This window comes from Moschus berezovskii, chromosome 18 (genome assembly GCF_049115385.1).
Source record: "Moschus berezovskii isolate FMDL1 chromosome 18, NW_MosBer_1.0, whole genome shotgun sequence".
NCBI classification, from domain to species: domain Eukaryota; kingdom Metazoa; phylum Chordata; class Mammalia; order Artiodactyla; family Moschidae; genus Moschus; species Moschus berezovskii.
The window spans coordinates 52,330,767-52,357,576 of NC_142477.1; the positions used below are offsets into that span (position 1 = coordinate 52,330,767).

Consider the following 26,810-nt stretch of genomic DNA (forward strand, 5'->3'; position numbering starts at 1 on the left):
ACAGAATCAGCTTGAAAAAAAAAAAAGAGTAAGGTCAATATCACAAAGTGGTTAAAGAGATGGAAGAGAACTCTCTTCTAAGTCATTAAACTCACCCATACTATACTGAAGTCCAAAGGACTTATCATTCTCTTATGCCATTAGAGAACTGAGCAGGTTCATTGAATTGACTGATTTCTTTGTTAACCTACTTACACGGGTTAAGACCCTGACCTACATAAAAGACAATCAAAAAAATCCCAGACAGAGTGTGCAATGAAAGACTGAGTGATGCATAGTTTGGGGTAAAGCCTATCCAATAAATGTGCTTGACCAACAAAGAACCTATTGGCAAAGATTTATGATCAGAACAAACACATTCTAAAAAGATCTAATACAATAAAACCTGCAATATGAATACATACTTCTCTAAAATACAGTTATTTGCATAATGGATAGCTTTTTTATATGATTATACTAAAACTCTCTTCATTTTTTCCATTCAAGAATAAATTTCATAAGAGAAGCAAAACCAACGAGTACAGAGTATGAAATGGCACTAGTAGTGTAGCACTACATAAATAAACATACATTATGTTTACGTCAGTTAGAACTATTCAACTACCTTTAAAATATATATAAAGAAAAAATATTTCTAGGAAATGTATTATCAAGAGTAAAGGTAAAAATAAGTCACCTTCTAGAATAATACATCATCATCATGTTTTAATTATATGCAACACATTGACATGAACTTAGCAGAAGTTAGAATCAGACATAGAAAAGATATATGATATACCTCCAAGTTCTTTTACATTCAAGATGGCATTCTGGAATGGCACTGCTTTTATACTAAAACCTACAATTAGAAAACAATAAACAAAGAATTAGCAACTTAACTTATAAAAACATATAAGATTCTCAAATTCTCTCTTTTTGGCAGATGAAGAACTTTTTCATAGCTCATATTTACACCAGAAACACATAATTTTCAAGATAAATTATAACCTAGTATTATCTTCTATCATTTTGCAAAATATAGTTGTACGCTACAGCAAAATATAACTCTTTTCTTCCAAATACTGCCTCATTCTTTCATACATAATGGCTCTTTGTAAATTTTACCAGTTATGAGAAAGACACTTGAAAGTATAGAGAAACTCCAAAGAAAATATTAAATTTACCATGATCTTTACATCTAATTCCTAAAGTTAATTTTTCCTCAATATAACTTAGCAACCCTAAAGTATCTAAATTATAACCACCTTATATTGGAATTACATAGTATTTGTGTTAGTATTTTCTCTCAAGGACATGGTTAAAGTCATACATAAATTTTTCTAGATGTACAATCATAATTACCCATTTATGCATCTTATAATGCATTTAATAAGTGATTTTTATTATCAAAGTATATTCTGCATATAGTGCTCTGATTAATTCTGTATTTAGGACTGAATTATCATAATCTAAGACAATCAGTTCAGGTGTAATGTGAATGTTCATTTACCTATACACACACACACAAATACATACACTGAAATGATTTCTGAAGTCATTTACTGAAATGATTTCAAATATACCGAAATCATTTCTGAAATGATCCACAAGAAACTAGAACATATAATGGGGGAGAACTAGGTATAAATCTTAAATAGGAGAGATTCTTCAGTTTCACTTAAATGTTTTGCATATACAGGTACTTCTGTTTCGATTAAAAGCTCTACTACTTTTTAAATTTTTATGTATTTTTAATTGGAGGATAATTGCTTTACAATGTTGTGTTGGTTTCTGCCATATATCAACATGAATCAGCACAGGTATACACATGTCCCCCCACAACTCTTGGACCTCCCTGCCACCTCCCACCCCATCCCCCTACTCAAGCTTGTCACAGAGCACCAGGTTTGAGCTCCCTGCATCATACAGCAAATTCCCACTGGCTGTCTGTTTTACATATGTTAATGTATACCTTTCAATGCTACTCTCTCAATTCGTCTCACCTTCTCCTTCCCTCACCGTGTCCACTATTCTATTTTTAATGTCTGCATCTCCACTACTGTCTTGCAAATAGGTTCATCAGTACCATGTTTCTAGATTTCACATACTTGCATTAATATATGATATTTGTCTTTCTTTTTCTGACTTCACTCTGTATACTAGGTTTTAGGTTCATCCACCTCATTAGAACTGACTTAAATACATTCCTTTTCACGGCAGAGTAATATTCCATTGTATATATGTACCATAGCTTCCTTATCCATTCATCTGCCAGTGGACATCTAGGCTACTTCCATGTCCTAACTATTCTAAATAGTGCTGCAATGGATGTTGGGGTACAAGTATCTTTTTCAATTATGGTTTCCTCAGGCTATATGCCCATTAGTGGAACTGTTGGATCATACGGTAGTTTTATTCTAGTTTTTTAAGGAATCTCCATACTGTTCTCCATAGAGGCTGTATCACTTTTCCATCAACAATGCAAGAAGATTCCTTTTTTTCTCCATACCCTTTTCAGCATTCATTGCTTGTAGACTTTTTTGCTGACCGGAGGTGATACCTCATTGTAATTTTGATTTGTATTTCTCTAATAACTAGTGATGTTGAGCATCTTTTCTTGTGTTTATTGGTCATCTGTATGTCTTCTTTGGAAAAAAAATGTCTGTTTAGGTCTTCTGCTCGTTTTCTGATAGGGCTGTTTGTTTTTCAGGTATTGAGCTGTATGAACTGCTTATATATTCCGGAGATTAATCCTGTGTCGGTTGTTTCATTTGCAATTATTTTCTCCCATTCTGAGGACTGGCTTTCAATCTTGTTTGTTGTTTCCTCTGCAAAACCTTTTCCTTACAAAAGTTTTTAAGTTTAATTAGGTCTCATTTGCTTATTTTTGTTTTTATTTCCAGTACTCTAGAAGGTGGGTCAAAGAGGATCTTGCTGTGATATATGTGACATATGTACTGCCTATGTTTTCACCTAAGAGTTTTATCGTTTCTGGCCTTCCATTTAAGTCTTTAGTCCATTCTGAGTTTATTTTTGTGTATGGTATTAGGAAGTGTTCTAGTTTCATTCTTTTACATGTAGCTGTCCAGTTTTCCTAGTAATGTTTATTGAAGAGGCTGTCTTTTCTCCACTGTATATTTTTGACTCCTTTGTCAAAGATAAGTTGCCCTTAGGTGTACTGGTTTATCTCTGGGTAAAAGCTCTACTAATTTCTAAAGCTTATTGAGTAATTCCTGAGCACCCAATTGATTTAAAGTGTTAAGCATTATTTAATATGTACAATTACAAGATAAATAGGACACAGTCATCCTTTCAAGAAACAATCAACAAGGTAGAAGGGAAAACATACAAATACTTTCATTGAAGCAAGTGCTAGAAAAGTTAAAAAGTGCTGAGAAGGTAAAAAGATGTAAATTACTACATGTGTAAAAACAATTCTTTCACATGGTTTTGTTTTACTTTATACATAAACAAGTTAATATGTGCCTTATTATATACTCCACTCTATTATTACCACTCCTCTGTTGTATATTGCTCTAGAACTTTAAGATTCTATACATTACCTTTTACCTAGGAGTCAGAAACTCTATGACTGTGGTCAACTTACTAGTCTTGGTTTTCATCGTTTGTAAACCAGGATGACGGTATCTACGTCACAAAGTTGTGATAATGCATGTATTATCTTCATCACAGAGCCTGGTACAAATAAGCATACAACATAAAACTGCCAACTTTATATTTCAATTGATGCTATGTTGATGATTTAATCATTAGGTACACATACCTTTTGCCTACCTGAATATATTAGACTGCTAAGATAGAAATTCTGGTGCTCATTTATTAATCTAAGTACTTAGTTGGAGCCATGAATGTTATCACTGAATGAAAAGTACCTTTGTTGGAGTTTATGCTCAACTGGAGCATAAACAGTTGAAATTTGTCGTGTTGTTATTGTTGTCCAATCGCTAAGTCAAGTCTGACTCTTGGCGATCCCATGAACTGCAGCATGCCAGGCTTCCTTGTCCTTCACTGTCTCCCGGAGTTTGCTCAAACCCATGTCTATTGAGCTGGTGATGTCATCCAACCATCTCATCCCCCGTTAACCCCTTCTCCGCTTGCCCTCAATCTCTCCCAGCATCAGGGTCTTTTCTAATGAGCTGGCTCTTCGCATCAGTGGCCAAAGTACTGGAGCTTCAGCGTCAGTATCAGTCCTTCCAGTGAATATTCAATGTTCATCTCCTTTAGGATGGACTGGTTTGATCGTGCAGTCCAAGAGACTCTCAAGAGTCTTCTCCAGCACCACAGTTCAAAAGCATCAATTCTGTGGTGTTCAGCCTTCTTTATGGTCCAACTCTCACATCCATACATGACTACTGGAAAAACCATAGCTTTACAGAACATAAATGTTTGTTGGGCTCCCTAAGAATCTTTCAAAACATACTCTTTCAGAGTGGCTTTAATGCAGACAGACACAGTGGGCATAGCATTGTGGTTAATGGTAGATGCAGTCACTGAATCGTAGCAAAACAGCAGGAGGAGTAGGAGGCAGTGCCCTGTGGCTGACACACTGGCATGTATCTTGACCTGTAGGAAAGCCTCTCCAGGTGTCTGGCCTCTGGGAAGTTAAGGAAACTCAGTGTCAATCACAATACTACTCATGCTGGCACTGAAATCTGCCCATGGGAGACTTAGATGCTTGAATTTATCTGTCTACCTCACAGGGGTGTTAAATGGATTAAAAGGCAATGATTATGAAATCCTGAAAACAAAAACCCTGTGTAAGTGCTAAACAGTCTATCAGTGGTTATTTTCAGGACAAACCCGAGTATGAATTTTCCAGAGAAATGGGACAAACCCCAGCTTTGAAAAGGAAATAGTTATGGAGCATACTAGCAAAGTTTAATCTGCTTTGATTCTTAAAAGCTGACAATATGCAAGCACCCAGAAGGAAGTAGTATTTTTCCAGAAACTGCCACACCCATATGCAAAATACAACTTTAGAAATTTACTGATCTAACAGGCAGATTATATGATGATTCCCATCTTGACTCCTTGCACAGACTACAAAAATGTCCTCTAGCATTCACTCTAAGCAAAGTAAACCAGCAATGTTATTTATAGGCATATAAATGTTCCTTCAGAATACTCATAAACGTTTTCTCTTCACATAGAACATGTGTGGCTAGATTTATACTGCAAAGGTATATGTAGTCTTCCACTTTGCTGTTTTCAAACTATTTTTACAATATAGCTGTGGTAATTAATGTTCAGAGGATGAAGCCTAGATAACTAGTCCAGAGAATGAAGCATATTTCACAGAAGAGAAGCAATATTTTTCTATGTTATTCATCCTGTTTGCAAGGATTAAGAAGAATTAAAATGTAAGGACACATTTTTGGTTCACCAAAAGGGCAATCAAGAAGAACCATCAGATCAACTGTATTATACTCCTTTACATTGAACTGGATGAGGTCAAGAAGGGAAATTAATATTTAGTGGAGATACAAAGGTCAATTCATCAAAACACCTCTTCTGAAGGACCACTCTGAAGAATAAAAATCTGTGGATTGCATAGGCTCCACAGTAAGAATGTCAGGGTTCAAATTCTGGGTCTACCACTACTAACTGTCTGAGCAAGTTACTAAATCCCTCTGTGCCTCAGATTCCTCATTTGTAGAGGAAAATAGTACTCAGTGCTATAAAGTGCTTTATTTTGTTTTTTTAAAGAAGTAAAACTAAAAATTGCGATTCCGCGACCCCATGAATCACAGCACGCCAGGCCTCCCTGTCCATCACCAACTCCCGGAGTTCACTCAAACTCATGTCCACAGAGTCGGTGATGCCATCCAGCCATCTCATTCTCTGTCGTCCCCTTCTCCTCCCGCCCCCAACCTTTCCTAGCATCAGAGTCTTTTCCAGTGAGTCAACTCGTCGCATGAGGTAGCCAAAGTATTGCAGTTTCAGCTTTAGCATCAGTCCTTCCAATGAACACCCAGGATCGATCTCCTTTAGAATGGACTGGTTGGATCTCCTTGCAGTACTGAGCGACTGAACTGAACTGAACTGAACTGAACTGAATGGTCATCAAATGACCACTGAAAGTTTTCTCCCAATCAAAATCACGTGTGGCTTCAAGTTCAGGTATATTATGAAAGCAGTGGTAAAAGTAAGAGTTGCTGAAGACACAATCAAAAACAAACATTTATTCAGGACTTCCATAGACTAAATATTTGTGGTCCTCCTTAACATTTCTTTCCCTCTCAATCAACCAGCCACCAAAGCCTTTCAGTTTCATCTGCCTAACTGTTCTCAAACATGCCTACTTCTCTCCATCCTCATAGCACAACTTTGATCAAACTATCTAATGAGCCTCCTAACGAAACTCTGTTATCAGCCTCCTCCATCATCCTCATACACCAGCAGAAGTGTTTTCCTGAAATGAACCTCTGCTCACATCATTCACCTAGTTAAAAGGATCTGAAAGCTTCTCACTTCTCAGGAGACAGTTCAAAATATCTAATAAAGCTCTATCAGATCTGATTCTTCTTTCCTTCTCTAAGTTTATTTTGTACCATTTCCCCCTCATTTATATTTGGTTTCTAAACCAAAGTATATTTCTACCACCTCAGGGCCTTTGCACCTACTGCTGCATAAGTGTGTATTCTTTGCTCCTCTGGCAAACTAGTCACCCTTCAGGTATTTGAACTTCACTTCGTCAAGCAAGCTTTCTTTCTGTGTTCCTAAAATAGGCTGATTTTTTTTGGATCTGTGTGCTTCTACATGACTTTCACACTCCTAATTACATATCAGTTTATTTATTTATGTCTGTTCCCATGGTAGACTGAAAGGATTCTTAATGGAGACACAATGTATGGTGTATCTGGTATGCCAGTGCTTGGTCATAATAGGATTTCAGTATTTTGTTTAAAGATCTGTGTGAAGGGTTTATATTTGTCAGCCCTCCCCATCCAAGGGTTCTGCATCCACATATTCAACTAACTGCAGATCAAAACTATTTGGGAAAAAAAATTCCAGAAAATTCCAAGAAGCAAAACGTCAGTTTGCTGCACACAGGCCACCATTTACATTGTATTAGGTATTATCAGTAATCTAGAGATAATTTGAAGCATACAGGAGGATGTTTGTAGGTTACATACAAATACTGTATTTTTCTATAAAGGACTTGAGCATATTCAAATTTTGGTATCCATTGTAGGGGAGGGTGGTCATGGAACCAGTCCCCCTCAGATACCAAGAGACAACTGTATTTCCTAATTTAGCTGTTATGACAATTCTTAAGTTAATGAATAACTACTGTTCCAGGAAGAAAATGAAGCCTAGAAGGGTTATGGACCTGGACAAAAGGGCTAAGTGCTGCATTTAAAACCTGAACTCAGGTCTCTTCAGTCCACCAGAACGCCACCCTATAGCACCTCCTCCACATAACAACAAGCTGATGTATTTTATACTATTTTGTCCAGTTTTAAACCTAAAGATTGGTGGAGCTGATTGGAAAAATACACATATACCTAATGAGCCCACTAATTTATTTTCCCTCCTGTTTTATAAATAATCCAACACAAGGAACCTCTTTTGATTCTTGGGTTCTCAGGTCTGTACGACATTGTCTTATTAATGGAATAAAAGTAATAATATGAATTTAGAGAGTACTTTTTATTAGATATTATTAATAAAACTGTGACCTTAGGAGGTGAGGGAAAATGTTCACCTGACTCAGTCATGACAGATGCTTTCTCTGTTGCTTCTTCAAAAAAACAAAAGCATTCCTCTGATGCCCTTTTCACAAGGAGGCAGTGAGTGGATGGGACAAGACAGGGTCCTAGAAGTCCTAGTTGACAGCTCTTAGACTCACCAGCCACTTTTCCCCATTGATTTTGAATCCCGCCCTCTAACATTTAGACTCCACTATTTGTATTAAACAAGGAGGAGGGAAAAACAGTAACAACTGAGTCAGCCGTCAATGGCCTCCAGCATTTGGCTCAAGGGCTCATGGGTAGGTCTCCTGACTCCATTCAAACAATTTGATGGCTGAAGCCTAAGTTACGTAGTCATTTTTTCCTGGCCTATTTAAGCTACATTAGTAAGACTGAAACCTCCCCTAAGATTTAACCCCACAAATTTTAATAAATATATGACTTAGTAACTCTTTGGGGAAATAACTGTTTGCATAGACTCAGTTTTTGTCTTTGAGTCCTTAAATCCAAAAAAGCCTGTGATACAAGGGAGATGGATTCAAAAATTTTTATGCAGGGAAAGCATTACCGAAATCGTAACAAAATTAGGTTTGAGAGGGAGGTTAGTCTATTTTTATTCATTGTGTGGAACACATAAGTATTTTACTTGGACCTACAGACCAACCTCCACCCTTCCCCCACCTCCATAACACATACGCAAGTCTGCACATTTGTACACAGATACTGTGTGTGCCTCTCAGATCCCTGGATCACTAAAGAACTGCTAAAGGAAAGATATTCTACAGATCTGGTAGCCTTGACTTGAACCAAGGGCATGATTAATGGTCACGGTAGTTTTGTGATGTTTGGACAATGGTCTAGCAAAATTTTAAATAGGATTTCAACATCATAAAAGGAAATTTAATCTGTCAGCATTTATAAAAACACAATCCTTTAGCAGATACAAAATCTGACTTTCTAATTTATTTCCTAACATGTATGCACAAAATACTAAAGTTATTAAAATCTTCAAATTTTCATAAACTTTCTATATTTCTTTCAAATAATTATTTTCTATTTTAGCTGAATGACATAACACTTCACAAACTTTCAAGTGCAGCAACATACATCCCTAGAAGAGATTTTTCAACCTTTTTCAATTCCAAGTGTTCAATTTTCTCTAGATTGTTCTCTGTGTTACAACAATATATTATCCTAAACCTATAGACTCCACTCCTCTGGTTTAAATAAAAAAGTGAATACTGTGTAATCTACAGGTTAACAACCCCTTTTATCACCAAATTCTTTGCGCTGTTATACAGTCAAGGAATTCACTCTGGACAAAGTTCACTTTTGTTTCTAGACCAATGTGCAAGCTACTCAATTTTTTCCCCTATATCAGCAGGACCTGCTTTTTGCAGGATTTCTTGGTCCTTCGAGTTTTGACAATTTAAGTATCTTTTAAAAATTATGTCAAAGTAAAAGACTGCTGAGGTTAACAATCCAACACAGTTTGGATTCCCTTGACTTATGAAGAAAAGGCAGGGATTCTTGCCTTGCTGAATTAAATAGACATATACTTCTTGTGATGTGTTTTCATCAAATTTAATTCTCAATTTATCTTTTCAACTGTTCCAAACTCTCCCAACAAATATTTTATTTTTAATTGGCTTGATAGAATCGAAACACTATAAAATAGAGAAATAATTTAATAGAATAAAATTTCACACATAATTTGACCATACAAACAAAGCCTATTATTTTTTACATTTTTTCCCATTTTCAATTCAAAAGCAGTTTTGCAAGGCATAATTTTCAAAATGTAAATTTAATTTTCTTCTACAGAAGGCTGTATATGTTTCTCAACATATGACCATTTCAATTGATGTACCGCAATTTAATTAACAGACTCCTTTGATACAGAACATTTAAATTACTTTAAAGTTTCAATTATACAAAATGTTGCAATCATTTGTTCATATAGTTTCTTTGAAATTACATGCTTACAGTAAATTCTCAGTTGACACTGTTACTAGGCCAAGGGATATAAATATTTTGGTAACCTTTATATGAATAACTGCTTTCCAAAAAAAGAAGGGGAGGCAACACCAATCACAATGTCACCAGTAATTCATGTGCATACGAAGGTAACCACAATCTTAACAGGAGTTGTTAACCTGTAGATGACACAGTATTCACTTTTTTTTTTTTAAAACCAGAGGAGTGGAGTCTATAGGTTTAGGATAATATATTGTTGTAACACAGAGAACAATCTAGAGAAAACTGAACACTTGGAATTGAAAAAGGCTGAAAAATCTCTTCTAAGGATGTATATTGCTGCACTTGAAAGTTTGTGAAGTGTTATGTCATTCAGCTAAACTAGAAAATTTTGTCTTTGGGACAAAATTTAATAAAAAGTTTGGTAAATTTAGCTATAAAATTAACATTTTATTCCTTTTCTAGTAAAATTGACTTCTGATAAAGCTGTACCTTTCTGTTTCAAATTAATTCTTTTTATGAATATCTCTTTGTGAACTTAGCTTAATTTATCAGTTAGATTCTCGGTACTATTTGAGAATGTGACTGAATTCTCTAAATGGGACAGTCATAAACTCCTGCCTACAACATCTTATACAAATATTTCTCAATAGCATTGCTTTCACTTATATTTTACCTCTGAATTTTAGCTTTGCAGTCTTTCAAAATTTTCAAATAGTTAGGTCTCTTGCACCTTCACTGTGTACATTATTCTCCATAGGCCTCCTGTGACTGTTTTCCCATCTCCACGTTGAATGTTCACATGGACGTGTGGCTTTCTGACCTCCACCACTGGGTTCTGTCATCTATTATAGGACCTTTCTTCTCCCTCCTTTGTTCTTCTTCAGTTACATACACATACAACAAAAGGAACTGGAAGTTGAGTTGGAGCTCAGCAGCAACGTCTATCTGGACTGGGGTTGTGTGGGTCCACTGATAACTGAACTCATTCTGCTTAGTTCTCCTCTGCCTCCACCCCTCCTTCCTCTGTCACCACTAGTTTCGTCAACATCTTGCCCATCTTCGTCAGCTACAATAAACACACAGACTCAACCAACAAGCATCTACCCCTTCTCTTCAATATCCTCACTTCACACCTCATGCCCAGCCCTGCTCTCCCTTAATCATTACGAGGCCCTCCCACTGAATCCAGGGAACCTCACCTTTGTTAAGAAAAGTCTTCTCTGGGCTCCAACATTTTTTACATGCTTTTTCGTCCTCTTTATACCAGCAAACAGAGCTCTTTCTTCCCTTATCAGTGTTACCTAGGACAAGCTTTGATTCCTTCTGCTTTTACCACTTTACCATTTGTTGTTGTTGTTCAGCTGCTAAGTCACGTCCGACTCTGCAACCCTATGAATTGCAGCACACCAGGCTTCCCTGTCCTTCACGATCTCCTAGAGTTTGCTCAAACTCATATCCATTGAGCTGGTGATGCCATCCTGCCATCTCATCCTGTCTCCCCCTTGTCCTCCTGGCTTCAATCTTTCCCAACATCTGAGTCTTTTGCAATGAATCGGTTCTTCATATCAGGTGGCCAATATAATGGAGCTTCAGCATCAGTCCTTCCAATGAATATTCAGGGTTGAATTCCTTTAGGATAGACTGGTTTGATCTCCTTGCTGTCCAAGGGACTCTCAAGAGTCTTCTCCAGCATCACAGTTCAAAAGCATTCTTCGGTGTTCAGCCTTCTTTATGGTTCAACTCTCACATCTGTACATGACTACTGGAAAAACTGCAGCTTTGACTATATGGATCTTTGTCAGCAAAGTGATGTTCTTTTTTAACATGCTTTCTAGGTTTGTCATAGATTTTTTTCCAAGGAGAAAGTGTCCTTTATATTCTGTGGCTGCAGTAACCGTCCACAGTGATCTTGGACTCCCCAAAAATAAAATCTGCCACTGTTTCCAATTTTCCCCCATTTATTTGCCATGAAATGATGGCACCAGAGGCCATGAATTTAGTTTTTTGAATGTTGAGTTTTAAGCCACTTTTTTCACTCTCCTCTTTCACCCTCATCAAGCGGCTCTATAGTTCATCTTCACTTTCTGCCATTAGAGTGGTATCGTCTCTCACCTCTTAATAATGTCCCACTTGAAGTTGTGACATTAGTTTATATGTGGACCTTTGGATTTCCATATACTAATTTTCAGGGAATTTGTTTATCTATATGAATGAGTTCAATATTTGGCCAACATTTGTCCACCATTCTGTCTGCTTCTAGTCTTAAAGACAACATTCTCCAAAACTAATGATCAAAGTAATCCTTCAAATTTTCACATCTCCAAAATCATCAACTCTAAATTCACATTAGCCATCTCTTAATTTATTGGTGTAAAATTGCAGATTTCATCATATTTTCTACATAGAAAACATATCAAACATCCAAAGTTCTACTTATCCCTTGCCAATCTGGAAGCCCTTTCTTTTTTTGTTGCCTGATACACTGCCTAGAATCTCCACTACAATGCTGAACAGAAGTGGTGATAACAGACATCCATGTCTTATTCTTTATCTGACAGGGAATAAGTTTTGTATTTCATCATTAAGTATAACAACAGCTATAGATTTTTATAAATGGCCTTCAAGAGTTGAAAAAATTCCTTTCTGTTCCAACTTTGGTGAGTTTTTTCACCAAAAAACTTTAGTTGTTTTTTTTTTTTTAATCAGAAATCAATGTTTTTTGTTTGTATCTCTTGAGATGATCAATATCAGCTTACTGTTAATGTAAGTTAAATTTATTTATTTTTGAATGTTGAAACCAGTTCTGTATTCCCGGGATAAATGTTACTTGGTCATGATATATTAAAGGATAATACCTATTAATATACTACTGTTAGATTTTATTTGCTAGATTTTTGTTTCTATTTTTGGCATCTGTGTTCATGAGGAATATGGTATGTTACTTTTCTTGTAATATTGTTGTCTGGTTTAACTTGCTGGTCTTACACAAGGAATTTGAAAGTTTTCCCTCTTCTTCAATTTTCTGAAAATCATTATGTAGCACTGGAATTAGTTCCTCTTTCAAATGTTCAAGAAAATTTATCAGTGAAACCAACTAGTTTTTTTAAAAAACTATAATTTCAATTTCTTTACTAACTACAGATCTGGGTGTTCTATTTATTCTTGAATGAATTTTGATGATTTATCTTTCAAGGAATTTGTCCATTTAAGTTGTCAAATTTACTGACACATATGTTTTCTTTTGGGCTGTGCTGGGTCTTCACTGCTGCACATGGGCGTTCTCCAGGTGCAGAGAGTGGGGGTTACTCTTTGCTGTGGTACACAGGCTTTAGGCACACAGGCTTTCAGTAGTTCTCAAGCACTGGCTCAGTAGTTAGTTGTTTTGTGGCATGTGGGATCTTCTCGGACCAGGGATCAAACCTGTGTCTCCTGCATTGGCAGGTGGATTCACTACCACTGAGTTGCCAGGAAAGTCTCTTGTTCATAATATTCTGTTATCCTTTTAGTATCTATAGAATCTACCTAGACGTAACCTCTCTCATTTCTGATGTTATAATTAGTGCCATCTTTTTTTTTCCTCATCAGCTTGGCTAGAGTTTTTATAAATTTTATTGATCTTCTCAAAGAACCAGCTTTTGATCTAATGAGTTTTCTCTATTGTTTTTCTATTCCACTGATTTTCACTTTGATCCTTATTATTTCCTTTCTGTTGCTTACTTTGGGTTTAGTCAGTTCTTCTCATTCCTTAAGGTGGAGGCTGAGGTCACTGATTTAAGGGCCTTCTTTCCTGATTCAGGGGTTTAGAGCTATGAAATACCCCCACTGTTCTGACTTAAAGACATCCATAAATTTTGATGTGTTGTATTTCCATTCTGTGTAAAATACTTCACAGTTTCTCTTTTGATTTATTTGATCCATTGGATATATAGAAGTAGTTCAGTTTACTAATATTTGCAGACTTCCAGAGATGATCTTGTTATTGGTTTCTAATTCAATTCCACTGTGGTCTGACAACGTATTTTAATCCTTTTTAATTTACTGAAACTTGTTTCATGTCCTCAAATATGGTCTTATTTGAGAAGACGATTCTCTGTCGCTCTTGGGTAGAGGGTTCTATAAATGTTAATCAGGTTAAAAGGTTATTGTTGTTCAAGTCTACTACCTGTTGGCTGATTTTCTTCATATGTGTTCTATAAATAATTTAAAGTACTGAAATCTTTGTAATTGTGGGTTTTGTCAGTTTTTGCTATGTGTATTCTGAAGCCATTATTACATATATAAATGTTTTAGCATCATAATGTCCTCTGATTCAGACCCGTTCATCATTATGAAATGAACTTCTTTATTCCCAGAAGTATTCTTTGCTCTAAAGTCTACCTTGTCTGATATAACACAGACACACCAACTTTCTTTGATTCCTAGTAGCATGATATATCTTTTTCCATCTTCTTACATTTAACCTACTTGGGTCTTGTTTTTAATCTAATCATATCGTTTTCATTCTCTTCATTGAGGAATCTAAGCCATTTGCATTTGGTCAGATCTGAATGTATCACCTTGCTATTTGTTTTCTATCTGTCCCATATATTCTTATTTCCCTTTTTCCTGTCTTTTTTAAAACTATTTTTTGTAATTCTGTCTCATCTCATTTATTGCCTTACTATTGCCTCACATTTTGCTTTTTACTTTAGTGGTTGCTTTAGGCTTCATAACATACCTTTAATTTATTACAGTCTACCTTCAGTTCTGATTTTTCCCGTGGTCATGTATGGATGTGAGAGTTGGACTATGAAGAAGGCTGATCACCGAAGAATTGATGCTTTTGAACTGTGGTACTAGAGAAGACTCTTGAGAGTCCCTTGGACTGCAAGGAGATCCAACCAGTCCATTCTAGAGGAGATCAATCCTGGGTGTTCATTGGAGGGACTGATGCTAAAGCTGAAACTGCAATACTTTGGCCACCTCATGCGACGAGTTGATTCACTGGAAAAGACTCTGATGCTGGGAATGGTTGGGGGCGGGAGGAGAAGGGGACGACAGAGAATGAGATGGCTGGATGGCATCACCGACTCTGTGGACATGAGTTTGAGTGAACTCCGGGAGCTGATGGTGGACAGGGAGGCCTGGAGTGCTGTGATTCATGGGGTTGCAGAGAGTCTGACATGACTGAGCGACTGAACTGAACTGGACTGAACCTTCAGTCCAGTTCACACTCACAAACACACTCACAGAAATATCCACAACAATGTTTGACCACATATATGAACACTGTGGCCCAGCCAAGTTGACACATAAAATTAACTATCACAAACTATCACTGGCTTTAGTAATTTCACTAGGACATGACTTTGTGTACTTTCTCTTGTGCTTGTGGTTCAATGAATGTCTTGGATTTGTTATTTATCTTCAAGACTGGTAACATTTCATCCATCATTTCTTCAATTATTTTTTCAATCTCTTTCTCTACACCCTCACCTTGATACATTAAAATATTAGCTGTTACTCTTATATTAGGTGAATTGAAGTTGTTCTATAGGTCACTCCCCTGGGAAAGGAGTAGGACAAGGCTGTACTGTCACCCTACTTATTTAACTTATATGCAGAGTAAGTATATCATGCAAAATGCCAGGCTGGATGAATCACAAGCTGGAATCAAGACTGCTGAGCGAAATATCAGCAACTTCAGATATGCAGATGATACTACTTTAATGGGAGAAAGGGTGAAAGAGGAGAGTGAAAAAAGTGGCTTAAAACTCAACATTCAAAAAATGAAGATCATGGCATCCGATCCCATCACTTCATGGCAAAGAGAAGGGGAAAAAGTGGAAACAGTGATAGATTTTATTTTCTTGGGTTCCAAAATCACTGCGAATGGTGGCTGCAGCCATGAAATTAAAAGACGCTTCCTCCTTGGAAGGAAAGCTATGACAAACCTAGTCAATGTATTAAAAAGCAAGAGACATCACTTTGCTGACAAAAGTCCCTATAGTCAAAGTTATGGTTTTTCCAGTAGTCATATATGGATGTGAGAACTGGCCCATGAAGAAGGCTGAGTGCTGAAGAATTGAAGCATTCAAATTGAGGTGCTGGAGAAGACTCATGAGGCATCCCTTGGACTGCAATGTGATAAGTCAATTCTAAAGGAAATCGACCTTGAATATTCACTGGAAGGACTGATGATAAACCTGAAGCTCCAACATTTTGGCCACCTGATGCAAACAGCTAACTCATTGACCCTGATGCTGGGAAAGATGAGAGCAGAAGGAGAAGCGGGCAGCAGAAGATGAGATATATCCTATCTAATGTCTCCCTTTCTCCTTCCCACCACTGCCTTATTTAATGGCTAAGGGTCCCACAATTCAGCCTCAGCATCATGGTAACAATTATCCTTCTGAAATGGATTTTTGATCACACAGTTTCTCCTTGTTTAAAATACTCTGATGTCCCTCCACTATCTACAGATAAAGCTCAAATTCCTGAGCACAGTATAAATGATTTGCCAAGATTTGGCCACTGCCTATCTCTTGTGACTCCTGACATTCTACTAACCTCCATTGCAGCCACATGGAAATGTGGTTCCCAGGAAGTATCAACCTGTTTCAGGCCTCTCTGCCTTTACACGGACTTCCCCTCTGCCCCCCAAATCTTCTTTCTTCTTCTACCTCACTCTCTTATTCTTACCTCTTGGACAAGCTTGCTTGTCCTCAAGATTCAATGGAAAGAACTCCATCATGCATCATCCTTTCCTCCCACCAGTCCAAGCAAAACTGATCACTCCTCCTTCTTTGTATATTTCTAGACACAAGCTTAATATCTATGTGGCCAGTAGACTGACTCTCTGGAATGTTACATAGAGTTATCCCCAGTTTCTAACCCTAGATCTAGCACATGGTGCTTGCTGGTGCTTGTGTCAGTTGCTAAGTCATGTCTGACTCTTTTGTGACCACATGAACTGTAGCCTGCCAGGCCCCTCTTTCCATGGGATTTCCCAGGGAAGAAAACTGGAGTGGGTTGCCATTTCCTTCTCCAAGGTAGGTGCTCAAAGTAAGCTGTCTGAAAGAAAAATCTTTTTAAGTTTTGCAGACAATGTCTCAGCCCACTCCTCCCACAGTACCTCTGTTTTTCATTTCCTTCAACTATTCTTCCATAATTTCCTTTAATTAACACCTGTCTTTCCTTTCGTTTTCAGGTGAAAAAGAGGAAGTATTGGGGGAGTGACAAAAGCTCTTGGTAGCACTTTGAGCTGGATAATTCTTTCTGGTGGGGGCCCGTCATGTGTACTGTAGGATATTTAACAGTATCCTTGGCTTCTACACAAAATAAGTCAGTCATATCTTCCCCCAGTTATAAGAACCAATGTCTCCAGACATTACCAAATGTCCCCTCAGGAGCAAAATGTGCCCTGACTGAGAACCACTGCCCAGACTGACTTTTCTAGGCCACCTCAGTGAACATGGTAAGCCTGACTGATGGTCCCTGTGCCCACCTTCTTCCAAGGAAGAAGACTGAGACTATCACTTGTACTGTGTAGGGAGTGTGTGACCAACACAAGTAGGTTAGGGTGACACTTCAAGGGAGAAGGACACTCAATGGGTCTGAGATGAGCCCATCTGTCACAGTACTAGGATTCTAGGCTTCAGAGTTATTTTCTATCAACATTCTCCTGATTTGATTTATTCAGTGGCACTGAAATGACCAACTAGAGGGATGGAAGGTAAAATTTGATGCTATTAAAGCCTCCTTTAAATATAGGTTGAAAAATAAGAGTATCTAAAAATAAATAATAAACTCACTGAACCATCTCAGTGAAATGAGGAGATTCCCCCAAAGCATAGGAAGCAAAAGAGAGCATCTCAGGGATGAGGAAGAAAAGGACGAGGACCCTGGTGCAATACCCACCTGTTGTTGACACAACGCTGTCAGGGCTTTCACTGCAGAGTTTGGACAGCAGGCTGGTCTTGCCAGAGCCCGTGAGGCCTATGCAGACCAGGTCATACTCTGGGCGTGCAGGCGGTGGACCCTTGCAGCAGAGTGCTCTAAAACACTGCCAAGAGAGGGGAAATATGGCTCTTTAAAAAGACTGTAGAGGCAAAGCATAGTCACATTTTAAATGATCACATATTGAGAAGTAACCAAATAACCTATTCATTCTGAGGAGGAAAGGGGCCTCGACAGCGAGAGACCCATGTATATCGCCTTGACTGAGCAATCAAAATTAATATCCCAGGAATGAGACCCACAAGGACTTGCAGACCCCCTCCTGCTGCGATGTGGGCACTGCAAGGGGCATGACGTCATCGCACAATATTCCCGTCAAAAACGCACCACCAGCATCAGAGCACCAGGAGGTCGGACACCACCGCTGTGAGGAGCATTCCACAGGACAATTAGCCTGCCCTCCTCTAACATCTCAGAGAAAGGCTGGGGAACTGTTTCAGGTTAAAGAAGACTAAAGAGACGTAATAATCACAATGCCTCCTGGACTGGATCCTGGATTAGGTGGGGGGAAAACACCATAAACCAATGTTGTTGGGCAACAGATAACGTCTGAACAGAGACTGAATATTAGAACCTGCAATGATAGTATTGCATAAGGTTAAATTTCCTAAATTTTATTATTGGACTACGGTTACCAAATGAATATCACTGTCCTGAGAAAACAAATACTCAAGTGTTTAGTGATGAAGGGTCTTGACATCTGCAGTTAACTGGCTAAGACCATTTCTAAATCTCTACCTCCATCACCACCTCCACACCTAGATGGTGAGGAATGCGATAAAGCAATCATGGTAAAATGTTACTGACGGAGGAACCTGAGTGGGTCTAAAGGAAATTCCATGTACTATTCTTACAATGCTTTAATATTATTTCAAAATAAAATTCTTTTAAAATCATTAAATCCATTTCCTGCATATATCACTGTCATCCTGACTTTTGAAACATTTTGTGCGTGCTTAGTCACTAAGTCATGTGTGACTGTTTGTGACCCCGTGGACTGTAGCCCGCTGGGCTCCTCTATCCATGGGATCCTCCAGGCAAAAACAGTGGAGTGAGCAGCCATTCCCTTCTTCAGGGGATCCTCCTAATCCAGGGATCAATCCCAGGTCTCCAGCATTGCAGGTGGATTCTTTACCATCTGAGCCACTAGGGAAGTCCAATATGGATAACTGGGCTTCATCAAGGCTATCATCTAAATGAGATGAGAAACTGGGAAAAAGTATGCTGAAAAAGCAAAGTGACAGAAAAGGTTCCCTTACTGGTCAATTTTGTTAAAAAAAAAAACATGGACTTCTTAAATCTGGACAAAGAAAATCACGTACCACTCTTGGAACTTCAACTAGCCTTCCTAAACCACCAAACAGAAGGAGTTCCACTTTTAGGAAAGGCAAATGAAACAAAAATCCTCTTCTGACACAACCTAGAATTCTGTTTCAGGTCAAATGACCTCAGGGTACTATGAACTAGTGCTTGCTCTGCAATAGTTAAAAGACCAGGGAATTTGGGAAACTGGAAATTGTTCAAGCAGTTTTTGGTCTTTCTACTTAATTGACATCCACTTATTAGAGGCCACCTGGTTTATAAAGCCTAAGGTATTTAGGCCCCAAAACATGCATGAGAGGAAGGAGGAGACAGGTGAGATGGATGCAGATCTATGGACTTCTTGGTCCTTTGGAGATCATGAGAGAAGAGACCTATAAAAAGTCTCCTAATTCTTCTTACACAGATGAAATATGAGGTCTAACGGGCTGTCATACTCTTACAAATCAAGCTTGACTATTTCTCACCCTCACTTCTCATAGTAAGTCCAATCTGTACGACCTCTTAGCTCTAGATTCTATCTGCCTCTCTCCAGCCCGGGTCATTGCTGCTTGGACAACATCAAAATCAATGAGTCCTAGTACATTCACCATTGCCCCCTCTATTCTCTTATGCAGCTGCCATTCTGATCCTAGTGGTCTACAGGGCCCTCCGTGATCTGCTTCACCCAGGCCTCCAGCCTCATCTCTGTAACTCTCCATCTTAATCCTCCACCTCCAGTAACACTGACCTTCGGGCATCGCACAGCATTCAACACATGCCACTCCCTTTTCCCCCAAATTTTGGCATGGTGAATGCTTCACTGACTTTCAGGTTCCGGTTAAAGAACCACTTCCTCAATGCTGCCTGCTCTGATGCTAAGAGTATGTGAGCAATTTGTGTCAAGCTCTCAGAGCACATTTGTGAATTCATCACACAGACAATTAGTTTCTTATCCATCACCAGACTGTGGGAACCATATCTGTCCATCTTCATCTCAGTATCCCCAGTGCTAGTTGAGACCACAGCATAGAATCCACTTTCAATGAATAACTACTGAATGACATTTAAATATCTAAGAAAGGAGAAAAGAAACGTAAATGTTAACAGGAAGCTTGATCAATGCTCCCTGGGCCCCTCATACTTCAAGAAAATAGTGTTAACATTGAGAAATACTAGACTTTTTCACTTCTCTCCAATGCCAGAAGTTTTAGCCCAGTTCCCGAAAGAGTGATTTTGACGTGCAGGACCTACTTTCTTGGTATGATAGAACTTCTTTTGTCCTAAATTCACTTTTCCTTGGCTTTTAAGAAGCTCTGAATACTTCTGGTAAATTCTATGATCATCTAACCCATATTCTTCATGGATTTATTAAACTCTAATCATATTTCTTCTCAGTCTTTTCAAGTCTAAGAAGCCCTAATTATTTCAGTATGCCTTCATATAGCAAACCCCTCCCACTCCTCCATCAGATTAGTGACTTTTTTCTGGCCGTACTTGAGCTCAATTTTGCCTCTCCTACAAGATTAATGACTACAACTACAAAAAGTATCCTAGATGCCAGTATATCATATCCCAGATTCATAGGAAGGTTGGCTGATAATGTCAGACTTTTTGCAAATTTTTTCTTACCCATAAAAGAAAGAAGTCCCCTGGACTCATGATGAGAGTTTTCCTGAGAGACAGATATATGGATGTATGCATTCCCTAAAAGACTGGCCAGCAGCTATGCACTAAGAAGAGCTCTGCCAAGTTGAGCTATGATACATACCACCACTAATCTCTCTTACTGGGTTGCTTTGATCTTCTTGGTAAAACAGGAGAGAGACCCTATTCCTGCTCTGAAAACCCCCATTTGTGCTCAGTTCCTCTACAGAAATTCCCCTGAACTATCTCTTGAAAAGAATATTGGCCCACCTTCCCTGGCCCAAATCATCATCAATCTTAAATACAAGATGAAATTTCAGGTGACCCATTGCTATATCAGGTGACTGATAAACTAGCCAATCTGATTACATGGACCACAGTCTTGTCTAACTCAATGAAATGAGGCCATGCCATGTGGGGCTACCCAAGACAGACGGGTCATGGTGGAGAGTTCTGACAAAATGTGGTCCACTGGAGAAGGGAATGGCAAACCACTTCAGTATTCTTGCCTTGAGAACCCCATGAACAGTATGAAAAGGCAAAAAGATAGGACGCTGAAAGATGAACTTCCCAGGTTGGTGGGTGCCCAATATGCTACTAAAGATCATGGAGAAATAACTCCACAAAGAGTGAAGGGACAGAGCCAAGCAAAAACAACACCGAGTTGTGGATGTGACTGGTGATGGAAGCAAGGTCCGATGCTATAAAGAGCAACATTGTATAGGAACCTGGAATGTTAGGTCCATGAATCAAGGCTTCCAATCAAGTTGGAAGTGGTTAAACGGGAGACAGCAAGAGTGAACACTGACACTTTAGGAAATCAGCGAACTAAAATGGACTGGAGTGGGTGAATTTAACTCAGATGACCATTATATCTACCACTGTAGGTAACAATCCCTTAGAAGAAATGGAATAGCCATCATAGTCAACAGAAGAGTCCAAAATGCAGTATTTGGATGCAATCTCAAAAACGACAGAATGATTGTTGTTTGTTTCCAAGGCAAACCATTCAATGTCACGGTAATTCAAGTCTATGCCCTGACCAGTAATGCTGAAGAAGCCGAAGTTGAACAGTTCTGTGAAGACCTACAAGACCTACTAGAACTAACACCCAAAAACAATGTCCTTTTCATTTTAGGGGACTGGAATGCATAAGTAGGAAGTCAAGAAACACCTGGAGTAACAGGCAAATTTGGCCTTGGAGTACAGAATGAAGCAGGGCAAAGGCTAATAGGGTTTTGCCAGGAGAACGCACTGGTCATAGCAAACACTCTCTTCCAACAACACAAGAGAATACTTTACAGATGGACATCACCCCGAAATCAGATTGATTATATTCTTTGCAGCCAAGGATGGAGAAGCTCTATACAGTCAGCAAAAACAAAACCGGGAGAGGACTGTGGCTCAGATCATAAACTCCTGATTGCCAATTTCAGACTTAAATTGAACAAAGTGGGGAAAACCACTAAACCATTCAGTTATGACCTAAATCAAATCCCTTATGATTATACAGTGGAAATAAACAACAGATTTAGGGCACTAGATTTGATACAGTGCCTGATGAACTATGGACAGAGTTTCATGACATTGTACAGGAGACAGGGATCAAGACCATCCCCCAAAAAAGAAAAGCAAAAAAGCAAAACGTTTGTCTGAGGAGGCCTTACAAATAGCTGTGAAAAGAACAGAAGTGAAAAGCAAAGGAGAAAAGGAAAGATATACCCATCTGAATGCAGAGTTCAAAGAATAGCAAAGAGAGATGAGAAAACCTTCCTCAGTGAACAATGCGAAGAAATAGAGGAAAACAATAGAATGGAAAAGACCTGAGCTCTCTTCAAGAAAATTAGAGATACCAAGGGAACATTTCATGCAAAGATGGGCTCAATAAAGGACAGAAATGTTATGGACCTGACAAAAGCAGAAGATATTAAGAAGAGGTGTTAAGAATACACAGAAGAACTGTACAAAAAAGATCTTCATGACCCAGTTAATCACAATGCTGTGATCACTTACCTTGAGCCAGACATCCTGGAATGTGAAGTCAGCGGGCCTTAGAGAGCATCACTAGGAACAAAGCTAGTGGAGCTGATGGAATCCCAGTTGAGCTATTTCAGATTCTAAAAGATGATGCTGTGAAAGTGCTACACTCAATACGTCAGCAAATTTGGAAAACTCAGCAGTGGCCACAGGACTGGAAAAGGTCATTGAAATCCCAAAGAAAGGCAATGCCAAAGAATGCTCAAAGTACTGCACAACTGTACTCATCTCACACATTAATAAACTAATGCTCAAAATTCTCCAAGCCAGGATTCAGCAATACGTGAACCGTGAACTTCCAGATGTTCAAGCTGGTTTTAGAAAAGGCAGAGGCACCAGAGATCAAATTGCCAACATCCACTGGATCATCGAAAAAGCTAGAGAGTTCCAGAAAAACATCTATTTCTGCTTTATTGACTATGCCAAAGCCTTTGATTGTGTGGATCACAATAAACTCTGGAAAATTCTTCAAGAGATGGGAATACCAGACCACCTGACCTGCCTCTTGAGAAAGCGGTATGCAGGTCAGGAAGCAACAGTTAGAACTGGACATGAAATAACAAACTGGTTCCAAATAGGAAAAGGAGTATGTCAAGGCTGTATATTGTCACCCTGCTTATTTAATTTATATGCAGAGTACATCATGAGAAATGCTGGGCTGGAGGAAGCACAAGCTGGAATCAAGATTGGCGGGAGAAATATCAATAACCTCAGATATGCAGATGACACCACCCTTATAGAAGAAAGTGAAGAACTAAAGTGCCTCTTGATGAAAGTGAAAGAGGAGAGTGGAAAAGTTGGCTTAAAGTTCAACGTTCAGAAAACTAAGATCATGGCATCTGGTCCCATCACTTCATGGCAAATAGATGGGAAAACAGGGAAACAGTGGATGACTTTATTTTTCTGGGCTCCAAAATCACTGCAGATGGTGACTGCAGCCATGAAATTAAAAGACTCTTACTCCTTGGAAGGAAAGTTATGACCAACCTAGAAAGCATATTAAAAAGTAGCAACATTACTTTGCCAACAAAGGTCCATCTAGTCAAGGCTATGGTTTTTCCAGTAGTCATGTATGGATGTGAGAGTTGGACTGTGAAGAATGCTGATCGCTGAAGAATTGAAGCTTTTGAACTGTGGTGCTGGAGAAGACTCTTGAGAGTCCCTTGGATTGCAAGGAGATCCAAGCAGTCCATATTAAGGAGATCAGTCCTGGGTGTTCACTGGTAGTACTGATGTTGAAGCTGAAACTCCAATGCTTTGGCCACCTGACGCAAAGAGTTGACTCACTGGAAAAGACCCTGATGCTGGGAACGATTGAGGGCAGGAGGAGAAGGGGACGACAGAGGATGAGATGGCTGGATGGCATCACCAACTCAATGGACATGAGTTTGGGTAGACACCGGGAGTTGGTGATAAACAGGGAGGCCTGGCGTGCTGCGGTTCATGGGGTCGCAAAGAGTCGGACACGACTGAGCGACTGAACTCAACTGATTGCCCTATATTGCCCAGTTTCAATCATTCATATGTCAGTATTACTCAACATGTTTTGGAAAACGTTCCAGAATTTTATCATGTTCTTTTTAAATTCCAGAATGTATATAAAAACTTTGCAGCCAAACCCAAAAATATCTACATCATCTACTCATTTATTCTAGGTCCCCTAAGATGTGTGTGACATAAAAGGCAATTGAGGAGTGACATTCTACTCTACTCCTGTCTTTTATCTCATCTCTCTAGCCTCCTATGATGCCATCTCCAGCCCATGCTTTCAGCCTGGTAAAGACCTAATATAATATTTCCCCTCTCCCCCCAATCTCTTTCTTGAATTTCAGGCTCTGTATTTCAACTGTTTTGAAAGAATCCAAACTAAATCTGAATAAAACAACCCACTCTGAAAATACAGGCTATAGAGAACATTTTGGAACATAAAAAGCATAAAGTTTAAACTGACAATTATTATAAGACAGTATCTTTGAAATAAGTCACAGACACTTTGGGTGTTTATTTGAAATAAATAAATCCAATGGTTGACAGGGATAGTGCCAGATTTGAAGGAAACAAAGTAAGACGCTTAAAACTATGCTACTTCAAATGGGGGAAGAATGTTCATGTTTTTTGAGTCAGTTCCTAAAAACTACAGTTTTCACTTGGTTTTCACTTTAATACTTAATGAAGCTTTGGACCTTGTAGTCAATTTACTTAAAATTACTCATTTTGGCCTCTAGACTATACTGTACCAAAGTTCATTGTGTCTGTCTCGTAAAGCAGCCCGTGCATTGTTAAGAGTAAGCCCCTTTCAGTGGTGTACAATGCGAAACACAAAGCTGTCGGCTGTCCTGACAGCACACAGAAAACTCAGGCTTCATTCCCAGGCCAGACACTGAGGCATTGTATGATGCTGCGCAGGCCCATAAACCTAGCCGGCTTGTCTCCCCATGATTAACCAGTAACGCTTTAATACTATCAGCCACTTCCTTTCCTGAGGAGGATGTTGTGAGGCATTAGTTCAATGCATTATGCTACAAGATGGTAACATACAAGTAAGTAAGTGTATTTATTACCTTACCTCATCTCACTAAGGTATCTTAGATGACTGTTTCCTCTCTTGGGTAAGGGACTGGCAGTCCACCATGCAGCCCAGTCTATGGAACTTCCCTGCCACTGGCTCACAGCTGCCTGCACATGCTCCATGCCATCCCAGTCCAACCAAAGACACTAAAAGACACAAACCTTAACCTTCACTTGCAGCAGGGACTGGAGAACAGGGCGAGTCCACATGGAGGAAGCCAGCAGACAACCTAGGTCATGGTCTCTTGCTTAGACTGCTCAGTTCATAGGTCTGTCTGTTAAGATGCAGGTTGTTTCCTGCCAGCTTAAGTTCACAAGCTTCTATCAACACTGTATGTGAGGAAACCGTGAGCCAGTGTCTTGAGAGAGCGCCAAGACTGAATCACCAGTAGTAACTCTGTGTTGTAGACTGGACAAATTGTATATGCCTGAGCTGAAAGGCAGATTAGCCAAAAAGCCTAAGCCAAAATATTCAAGAATATTTTCTTGAAGGAGGATGATCACATACATGTATCAGGAAAAAAAAAAATAAGCAAAAGATTAAATCGCCAGGGTAAAATGAGGAGTTGTATTTCAGCCTGGTGGTCTAGCACCAAGGCAGCAAGATTATCTTAAAATATCCCCATTTCTGCTGGGGACAGTACCAGACATTGGTAAACTGGCAGAGAACTGTACATAGGAGGACTCATTGAACAACTGTTCAACAAACTGACTCTGTAAAGCACTAATGAAGCACTTATCACATATCACTCTTCCCTCTACATCTCTACCTTAATGATGCCAGCCATCCTCCAAATCACTCTCTAGTCCCTCAAAAAGCCTGAGCACTTCATGTTTCTATGCCACCCGGGTCTCGTGTACTCAGAAAGAAAGGTTCTTCCTCTTCTCTACTTGACAAATTTCTGTTCAAAGTTCTGCTCAGATGACATCTCCTCCAGAAGGTCTCCAATTCCATCAGACAGAACTATTCCTTTCTTCCACTCCTTGGCCCTTTAACATACTTCCAGCACTGTGGTTAATATTATGCCACATATATTTTTTCCTGACTTCTGCAAGACTAATTAGATAACAGATTTATGCACACTGACCCAATAATCCCTGGTCTGATTACTCAGTCAAAAAGTTTAATTTTACAGCCACCCAGGGCGGCCAGGCACCAAAGCAGAGAGGCAGAGCTGTCATACAATTCACGTTTCTAGACAGAGTCCTGCTCGAGATCCCCCGCCTCTGGCACTGGCCCTTGCACTGCCAGTATCTCCTAACATCCCATCTCACTTAATCCCTAGCCTCTAGGGACATGGCATTTGTTTCAAGTGATGCTCTGTTTTTCATCTTGAATACATGACTTTATTCTGTACATAATTTCAATTTGATTGAGGCTCCGTAGAGTTCCTGGAAATTTTTCTTCTGTCAGTGTTGGGGCTTCCCACAGCTATACAGTCACTGCCCAAGCCCCATACTATCTCCTTCTTATTTATCAATAAAACAAGTCTTGCCAAACAAAACCCAGAGGTTTTCTATGGTGGATGACTGTATCTTTCCCTGGAGCCCTCAGATGGGGCCTAGCACTTTGCTCAATGAGTAATT

At 39.0% G+C, this 26,810-nt stretch overlaps 1 protein-coding gene across 2 annotated transcripts in view; it reads right to left on the reverse strand.

The window, feature by feature from the left end:
* ARL15 (ARF like GTPase 15) overlaps nt 1-26,810 on the reverse strand; it is a 510,715-nt gene that overhangs the window by 326,533 nt on the left and 157,372 nt on the right. For both annotated transcript variants that reach the window (XM_055422057.2, XM_055422056.2), the window contains exons 2-3: nt 17,574-17,718; nt 779-838 (exon numbers count right to left, since the gene is read on the reverse strand). In XM_055422057.2, coding sequence (XP_055278032.1) covers nt 779-838; nt 17,574-17,718 — 205 coding nt within the window. The remainder of the gene's footprint in view (nt 1-778; nt 839-17,573; nt 17,719-26,810) is intronic.